Genomic DNA, 10000 nt, shown 5'->3' with positions numbered 1-10000 from the left:
TGAGATTTTAGAGATTTTTTTTCTTCATGAAAGTAACGCAAAGTAATATAACTAGTATTGGAACTCGTTACTTTCCACACAAAGTAACATCGTATATGTAATACAGTACTGTTTCAAGTAACTAATCCCAACACTGGTCCTGAGAAGCAGAGGTTAGGTAAACCGTGTTACCGATTCTCACCCGACACATGCAACCACACGTGCAACCACACACCCATGCACACACAAATCAAATCTACGTTTATTGGTCGCGTACACAGATTGGCAGATGTTATCGCAGGTGCAGCGAAATGCTTGTGTTTCTAGCTCCAACTGTGATACCCAAAAACAAAAAAATGAACAAAAATCTAATAAAATACACACATGATCCAGAATTTTAGAAACAATAAGTTATATAGGATGAGCCATGACTAGAATTCAGTATATTAAAAAACAAACAACTATTTTCTATGTGAGAAGTAGGCATTGGTCTGAAGTTGAAAAAGAAAGGAAATTCACCCATGCTCCACCAAGGTTTTTCCAGCATACAGCTTTGACCTACTACAGTAGCTATGTTGGTCTGTTGTAGAAGACCTTAGCCGTGGTATATTGGCCATATATCACAAACCCCCCGAGGTGCCTTATTGCTATCATAAATGGGTTAACAACGTAATTAGAACAGTAAAAATAAACGTTTTGTCATACCCGTGGTATACGGTCTGATATACCACGGCTGTCAGCCAATCAGCATTCAGGGCTCGAACCATCCAGTTTATAATAAAACATTATAATACAACATTATAATAACACAGGAATAAAAGTAAAATAAAAGCACACAATAATGACAAATGGCAACATAAATAAATAAAATAGTTATTGGTATTTAGTTAATATTAACAGCTGGTTTTCCAGAGGGAAGTCAGTCTACTGTGCTGTACTGAATTAATGCGTAAGGTAAGGGATAGAATTTGCTCTGGATCTTCTATCGTCTGTTCTGGTGTCTGCATGTATTATAAATTAGCAGCGTGGCAGTTTTCCCAATGTTCCCAAAGTTTGGTGTATCTAACTGGCCATAATAGCAGCCAATGACATTCGCTATCTTATTTGTTTGTGCTCTGATTACACGCAAGTGTCCAGGTCAGCAGTTTGCACAGATGACTTCAGCCATATGAAAAATCTTCCATAGTAAAATATACCTAGCTAACTAGCTACCTTCCTTTTTCCTTCTCATAAAACGGATGTTAGCTAGCTAGCTACAGCTGCTAGCCTTCTACTAGCTAGCTGCTACTCTTGCGCCCGATTTTAGAACTTTGAGATTCAGCTGAAAACATGTTAGTATTGTCAAATGTTACAAAAATGTAGCACATCGTTGGTTTTTATTGGGCTGAAATGTGCATGTGAGAGCGGTTAAAAAAACAAACATTGCACCTACAAACTTAGTCAGTCCAAAATGGATCAAAGTCTAATGGTCACATTATGGACTCTGTAACTTCCTTTTAATCCGACGTCTAGAATTTGAGCTAGGTTTGGGCAAAACATTGACTGACGACCCTAATGCTAACGACCCTGTCAGAAATCCGGTGGTTCTCGGTAACGGCCGGACGGAGCATGACGAGAGGCGGGGCGTGCATTGTGTTCCTCCAATCAAGTTGATTTGCGAAGGTTCCATCGACATTGGTGTCATATTGGCTTCGAAATGAGGGTAGGGAGATTTTTGAATTTAGCATTGAGCTTCAACCAATGCATACTATAGTCTTGCCAACCAGCGCGACTATAATGCATACACAAGTGGAGCAGAAGCTTAAAATAGGGCCTGGCTCCACACAGACTGACACACACACTGAGACTTACAGGTTTAGAGACACACAGTCATTGTCAAGTCTCCTCCTGTAACTATCAAGTATCCTCCTGTAACTATCAAGTCTCCTCCTGTAACTGTCAAGTCTCCTCCTGTACAGTGAGGGATAAAAGTATTTGATCCCCTGCTGATTTTGTAAGTTTGCCCACTGACAAAGACATGATCAGTCTATAATTTTAATTGTAGATTTATTTGAACAGTGAGAGACAGAATAACAACAAAAAAATCCAGAAAAACGCATGTCAAAAATGTTATAAATTGATTTGCATTTTAATGAGGGAAATAAGTATTTGACCCCCTCTCAATCAGAAAGATTTCTGCCTCCCAGGTGTCTTTTATACAGGTAACGAGCTGAGATTAGGAGCACACTCTTAAAGGGAGTGTTCCTAATCTCAGTTTGTTACCTGTAGAAAAGACACCTGTCCACAGAAGCAATCAATCAATCAGATTCCAAACTCTCCAACATGGCCAAGACCAAAGAGCTCTCCAAGGATGTCAGGGACAAGATTGTAGACCTACACAAGGCTGGAATGGGCTACAAGACCATCGCCAAGCAGCTTGGTGAGAAGGTGATAACAGTTGGTGCGATTATTCGCAAATGGAAGAAACACAAAATAACTGTCAATCTCCCTCGGCCTGGTGCTCCATGCAAGAGCTCACCTCGTGGAGTTGCAATGATCATGAGAACGGTGAGGAATCAGCCCAGAACTACACGGGAGGATCTTGTCAATGATCTCAAGGCAGCTGGGACCATAGTTACCAAGAAAACAATTGGTAACACACTACGCCGTGAAGGACTGAAATTCTGCAGCGCCCGCAAGATCCCCCTGCTCAAGAAAGCACATGTACAGGGCCGTCTGAAGTTTGCCAATGAACATCTGAATGATTCAGAGGAGAACTGGGTGAAAGTGTTGTGGTCAGATGAGACCAAAATCGAGATCTTTGGCATCAACTCAACTCGCCGTGTTTGGAGGAGGAGGAATGCTGCCTATGACCCCAAGAACACCATCCCCACTGTCAAACATGGAGGTGGAAACATTGTGCATTGGGGGTGTTTTTCTGCTAAGGGGACAGGACAACTTCACCGCATCAAAGGGACGATGGACGGGGCCATGTACCGTCAAATCTTGGGTGAGAACCTCCTTCCCTCAGCCAGGGCATTGAAAATGGGTCGTGGATGGGTATTCCAGCATGACAATGACCCAAAACACACGGCCAAGGCAACAAAGGAGTGGCTCAAGAAGAAGCACATTAAGGTCCTGGAGTGGCCTAGCCAGTCTCCAGACCTTAATCCCATAGAAAATCTGTGGAGGGAGCTGAAGGTTCGAGTTGCCAAACGTCAGCCTCGAAACCTTAATGACTTGGAGAAGATCTGCAAAGAGGAGTGGAACAAAATCCCTCCTGAGATGTGCGCAAACCTGGTGGCCAACTACATGAAACGTCTGACCTCTGTGATTGCCAACAAGGGTTTTGCCACCAAGTACTAAGTCATGTTTTTCAGAGGGGTCAAATACTTATTTCCCTCATTAAAATGCAAATCAATTTATAACATTTTTGACATGCGTTTTTCTGGATTCTGTCTCACACTGTTCAAATAAACCTACCATTAAAATTATAGACTGATCATGTCTTTGTCAGTGGGCAAACGTACAAAATCAGCAGGGGATCAAATACTTTTTTCCCTCACTGTAACTGTGCCTGCAGCCTTCCTCAATCACTCTCTCTCTCTATCATCTCTGTCCTCTCCTTTGTTCTCTCTCTATCATCTCTGCCCTCTCCTTTGTTCTCTCTCTCTCTCTTTCTCTCTCTCTCTCATCTCTGCCCTCTCCTTTGTTCTCTCTCTCTCTCTCATCTCTGTCCTCTCCTTTGTTCTCTCTCTCATCTCTGTCCTCTCCTTTGTTCTCTCTCTCTCTCATCTCTGTCCTCTCCTTTGTTCTCTCTCTCTCTCTCTCTCTCATCTCTGTCCTCTCCTTTGTTCTCTCTCTCTCTCTCATCTCTGTCCTCTCCTTTGTTCTCTCTCTCTCAATTCAATTCAATTTCAATTCAATTTAAGGGCTTTATTGGCATGGGAAACATGTGTTAACATTGCCAAAGCAAGTGAAGTAGATAGTAAACAAAAGTGAAATAAACAATAAATATTAACAGTAAACATTACACTCAGAAGTTTCAAAAGAATAAAGACATTTCAAATGTCATATTATGTATATATACCGTGTTGTAACAATGTGCAAATAGTTAAAGTACAAATGGGAAAATAAATAAACATAAATATGGGTTGTATTTACAATGGTGTTTGTTCTTCACTGGTTGCCCTTTTCTTGTGGCAACAGGTCACAAATCTTGCAGCTGTGATGGCACACTGTGGTTTTTCACCCAGTAGATAAGGGAGTTTTTCAAAATTGGGTTTGTTTTCGAATTCTTTGTGGATCGCTGTAATCTGAGGGAAATATGTGTCTCTAATATGGTCATACATTTGGCAGGAGGTTAGGAAGTGCAGCTCAGTTTCCACCTCATTTTGTGGGCAGTGTGCACATAGCCTGTCTTCTCTTGAGAGCCAGGTCTGCCTACGGCGGCCTTTCTCAATAGCAAGGCTATGCTCACTGAGTCTGTACATAGTCAAAGCTTTCCTTAAGTTTGGGTCAGTCACAGTGGTCAGGTATTCTGCCACTGTGTACTCTCTGTTTAGGGCCAAATATCATTCTAGTTTGCTCTGTTTATTTGTTTGTTCTTTCCAATGTGTCAAGTAATTCTCTTTTTGTTTTCTCATGATTTGGTTGGGTCTAATTGTGTTGTTGTTGTTGTTGTTGTCCTGGGGCTGTGTGGGGTCTGTTTGTGTTTGTGAACAGAGCCCCAGGACAAGCTTACTTAGGGGACTCTTCTCCAAGTTCATCTCTCTGTAGGTGATGGCTTTGTTATGGAAGGTTTGGGAATCGCTTCCTTTTAAGTGGTTATAGAATTTAACGGCTCTTTTCTGGATTTTGATAATTAGCGGGTATTGGCCTAATTCTGCTCTGCATGTATTATTTGGTGTTTTACGTTGTACACGGAGGATGTTTTTGCAGAATTCTGCATGCAGAGTCTCAATTTGGTGTTTGTCCCATTTTGTGAATTCTTGGTTGGTGAGCGGACCCCAGACCTCAGAACCATAAAGGGCAATGTGGCAATCTCTCTCTCGCTCTCATCTCTGTCCTCTCCTTTGTTCTCCCTCCCTCCCTCCCTCCCTCCCTTTCTGTGTGTGCAGGGCTGGCTCCAGGCATAAGAGGTTGCTTAGGGCCCCTGACCGCTACGGGGCCCTCGACCAAAAAGAAAATATATATATATATATAATATAATATATATATATATATATATATATATATATACACAGTGCCTTCAGAAAGTATTCATACACCTTGATTAAATCCACATTTTGTTGTGTTACAGCCTGAATTCAAAATGGATAAAATATAGTTGTTTTTTCACCCATCTACACACAATAGTTAATAATGACAAAGTGAAAACATGTTTTAGAAATGTTTGCAAATGTATTGAAAATGAAATACTGAAATATCTCATTTAATTAAGTATTCAAACCCATGAATCAGTACATGTTAGAATCACCTTTGGCAGCGATTACAGCTGTGAGTCTTTCTGGGTACGTCTCTAAGAGCTTTGCACAACTGGATTGTACAATATTTGCGCATTATTGTTAAAAAAATTATTCAAGCTCTGTCAAGTTGGTTGTTGATCATTGCTAGACAGCCATTTTCAAGTCTTGCCATAGATTTTCAAGCTGATTTAAGTCGAAACTGTAACTAGTCCACTTAGGAACATTCAATGTCGTCTTGGGAAGCAACTCCAGTGTATATTTGGCCTTGTGTTTTAGGTGATTGTCCTGCTGAAAGGGGAATTTTTCTCCCAGTGTCTGTTGGAAAGCAGACTGAACCAGGTTTTTTCTGTGCTTAGCTCTATTTCGTTTATTTTTATCCCAAAAAACTCCCTTGCCAATAACAAGCATACCCATAACATGATGCAGCCACCACCATGCTTGAAAATATGAAGGGGTGATACTCAGTATTGTGTTGTGCTGGATTTGCCCCAAACATAACGCTTTTTATTCAGGACAAAGTTAATTTATTTGCCTTTTTTTTTTTTACAGTTATACTTTAGTGCCTTATTGCAAACAGGATGCATGTTTTGGAATATTTTTTATTCTGTACAGGCTTCCTTCGTTTCACTCTGTCATTTAGGTTAGTATTGTGGAGTAACTACAATGATATTGATCCATCCTCAGTTTTCTCCTATCACAGCCATTAAACTCTGTAACTGTTTTAAAGTAACCATTGTCCTCATGGTGAAATCCCTGAGCGGTTTCTTTCCTCTCCGCCAACTGAGTTAGGAAGGACGCCTCCATCTTTGTAGTGACTGGTTGTATTGATACACCATCCAATGTGTAATTAATAACTTCACCATGATCAAAGGGATATTCAATGTCTGCTTATTTTTTTATTTTTTGACAATCTACCAATAGGTGTCCTTCTTTGCGAGACATTTGACAACCTCCCTGGTGCCTGTGTTTGAAGTTCACAGCTCGACTGAGGTGCCTTACAGATAATTGTATGTGTGGGGTACAGATATGAGGTAGTCATTTTGGGCTCCCGAGTGGCGCAGGGGTCTAAGGCACTGCATCTCAGTGCTAGAGGCGTCACTACAGACCCTGGTTCAATTCCAGGCTGTATCTGTCACGACTTCCTCCGAAGCTGCCTCGTCTCCTTGTTCGGGCAGGCTTCGGCATTCGTCGTCACCGGCCTTCTAGCCGCTCCTCATCTCATCATTCCATTTGTTTTGTCTTGTCTATTACACACACCTGGTTCATATCCCCCTCATCAGTACCTGTATAAGTGTTCCCTCTGCCCCCTTGTCTTTGTGTGTGATTGTTTATTGTGGAGAGTGGTGGAGCTTCTTGTATTTTGTATCGCCGGGACAGTGGCGGCTCCTGAAAAAATTCTCAGGAGGGGCAATTTTTCTGATGATTTAGGTGACCTACACACATTTTAAAAAAGATATGTCCAGCAACAACATGAAGACAGGGGCAGCATATAAGTCAATACCAGAAGCATTTATTGACTGATCTGGGGAGATGGATTCCAGTTTCTGTGACAGATTATAAATAATCTCTGATGCCTTTGTTATATTAGCTTTTGGTTGAATGTACTGTCGTAGTAAATATATAATGTTATAGCTTGGTCTGACTAAAATCTTGTGCATATCCACCCTGTCCAAAGTCTCTACTTGGTCTCAGTTCTCCAGTAAACTTGTGATTATCAACAGTACACAACGGTAACAAACAATTGGGGGAACTCACGGGGCAGATAGTAAGGTCACAGTGACACAGAAAGCAGTTCAATGTCGGGGCTCGGGGGTACAGAGTCGCTCTCTTACCAGGATCAATTTTCCCTGTGACTGTCAGATCGAGGTCCGCTCCGACCAGGGTGAAGCCGGCCGGCTCCACTTCTCTGTCCGGGACTCTGTCATCCAGCCAAGTCTCCCAGCTGTATTGGATTCCGCTGCCAGCAACGTTTTCATTATTTAGTCCGTTCGTAGCGGGTATGTACACGATCAACAAGATCAGTCCAAAACCCACCACTCGAAATCCATGGTTGGCAGAATGTTTGTAAACTAAGTGTACAAATTAAAAACATAAAATAACGCCACTAAGTGTACAAATTAAAAACATAAAATAACGCCACACTGCAGGTCGCAAAGAGACGCTGCTAGCCGCTATTTGCTTAGTTACGTTCATGGTTACGTCACGTATGACGAAAGCGCGTAAGTGCAAGCCCACAGACACCCATAGAGAATGTATTGAAAGCTTTGAAATTTGAAAAAAATAGATTTTACATGACAGGCTATGAGAGACTTCTGGGCGATTTTCAACCTGACTGAAATCGCCCAAAAACGGGCGGGGCCATTTGAAGCACGACTTTAGCCTGATTTGACATTTAGTGGCAGTCAGATCAGATTACAACACTGATAACTACTGTTGCCGTGATATAATTGATTAGAAAAAAAATCCCTTCCTTTTCCCGTTTGGCAGTGCGTCGCCCATATCGCCCTATTGAACAGGCCGTCCCTGCGCCGGGATATTTTCCTGTGTGCCTTGTATTTTCCAGTGCGCCTGTTTTGCGCACTGGAGTGTTTCGACGTGTTACTGCGTAACTCTGTGGTTACGGAAGAAATCCTGTTATTCTGTGATTTACCCTCCTGCGCCTGACTCCTTCAACATCACCTCATCACAGTTTCACAATCCGGCCGTGATTGGGAGTCCCATAGGGTGGCGCACAATTGGCCCAGCGTTGGCCGGGGTAGGCCGGGGTAGGCCGGGGTAGGCCGGGGTAGGCCGGGGTAGGCCGGGGTAGGCCGGGGTAGGCCGTCATTGTAAATAAGAATTTGTTCTTAACTGACTTTGCCTAGTTAAATAAAAAAATCAGGTTAAACACTATTATTGCACACAGAGTGAGTCCATGCAACTTGGTTGTGCATCATCAGTTTTCCTCTCGTTATGGCAGTCACTGACAGTCACTCAATTAGCATGTCAGCTAAAAAAAAACTTGTAGTAATCATGTCCGAGGAGGAGCCCTGACCTCCAGGGGGAGCCCTGACCTCCAGGAGGAGCCCTGACCTCCAGGGGGAGCCCTGACCTCCAGGAGGAGCCCTGACCTGCAGGGGGATCCCCACTGATTTTGTTAGTCATTCTCACTCAGATATCATATTAACATGACACCTAAAGGCTAGAGCCGGCCCTGCACCAGTGGAAGTGCAGTAGTAAATCTGGTTTATGGTTCAAACAATCTTTGCTTTGTTCTTTTTTTCTTTGTGTTTTATTGTACTGTGTCCTTGGGTTCCTTGAATGGCATCTCGAATTCAACACACGCACGCACGCACGCACGCACGCACGCACGCACGCACGCACGCACGCACGCACGCACGCACGCACGCACACACGCACACACACACGCACGCACACACGCACACACGCACGCACGCACGCACGCACGCACGCACGCACACACACGCACACACACACACACACACACACACACACACACACCCTAGCGTTGCGTACCTTGACCAACTCCATGACCAGGTAGAGCTCGCTGTAGGTGTCCATCTCCTCGATCAGCAGAACAATGTTAGGGTGTTTCACCCTCCTCAGGATGGCTACCTCATTCTGGATCATATGCTCCTGATTGGGGGAGGAGAAGGAGGAGGAGGAAGAGGAGGAGGAGGAGAGGGAGGAGGAAGAGGAGATAGTCAGATAACAACCACTTAGCAACACTTCAGCCCAACAAAATACCTACAAATGATATAATGAATCTTGAATGTGGACTTGTGATTACCCTGTAAAATAACCTCCCACCCTTATTGCACCCCCCCTCATGTTTCCACCTGCTCCCTGACCCCCCCTCACTTCTCCCTGCCCCCCCTCACTTTCCCCCCTCACTCTCCCTGCCCCCCCCTCACTTCTCCCTGCCCCCCCTCACTTCTCCCAGCACCCCCTCACTTCTCCCTGCACCCCCCCTCACTTCTCCCTGCACCCCCCTCACTTCTCCCTACACCCCCTCATTTCTCCCTGGCTCCCCCTCACTTCTCCCTGCCCCCCCTCACTTCTCCCTGGCTCCCCCTCACTTCTCCCTGCCCCCCCCCCTCACTTCTCCCTGCCCCCCCTCACTTCTCCCTGCCCCCCCTCACTTCTCCCTGGCCCCCCCTCACTTCTCCCTGCCCCCCCTCACTTCTCCCTGGCCCCCCCTCACTTCTCCCTGCCCTCCCCTCACTTCTCCCTCCCCCCCCCACTTCTCCCTGGCCCCCCTCACTTCTCCCTGGCCCCCCCTCACTTCTCCCTGCCCTCCCCTCACTTCTCCCTCCCCCCCCCACTTCTCCCTCCCCCCCCACTTCTCCCTGCCCCCCTCACTTCTCCCTGCCCCCTCACTTCTCCATGCCCCCCCCTCACTTCTCCCTGACCCCCTTTGTGCCCCGTACCACCCTACCTATATTGACCCCCTTTCCCCCTAACCTTGCTCCTGTTACCCCCCTGTTAACCCCCCCCCCCCCCCCCCCCCCCGTCACCCCCTCTGTTACCCCCCCATGTTACCCCCCCTTCCCTCCTCACCTTCCCCCCGGCAT

At 45.0% G+C, this 10000-nt stretch overlaps 1 protein-coding gene across 1 annotated transcript in view; it reads right to left on the bottom strand.

Moving 5' to 3' along the window:
• The window catches only part of LOC311124094 (serine/threonine-protein kinase DCLK1), a gene marked incomplete at both ends in the record, with an annotated part of 23532 nt that extends 14470 nt beyond the window's left edge, over nt 1–9062 (bottom strand). Inside the window, one exon of the mRNA XM_084198307.1 lies at nt 8943–9062. Coding sequence (XP_084054433.1) covers nt 8943–9062 — 120 coding nt within the window. The remainder of the gene's footprint in view (nt 1–8942) is intronic.
• Between the last annotated feature and the right edge of the window lie 938 nt (nt 9063–10000).

This window comes from Coregonus lavaretus (assembly GCF_964263955.1).
Source record: "Coregonus lavaretus genome assembly, contig: HAP1_SCAFFOLD_7744, whole genome shotgun sequence".
NCBI lineage: Eukaryota > Metazoa > Chordata > Actinopteri > Salmoniformes > Salmonidae > Coregonus > Coregonus lavaretus.
This window is presented reverse-complemented; position numbering and strand designations above follow the sequence as displayed.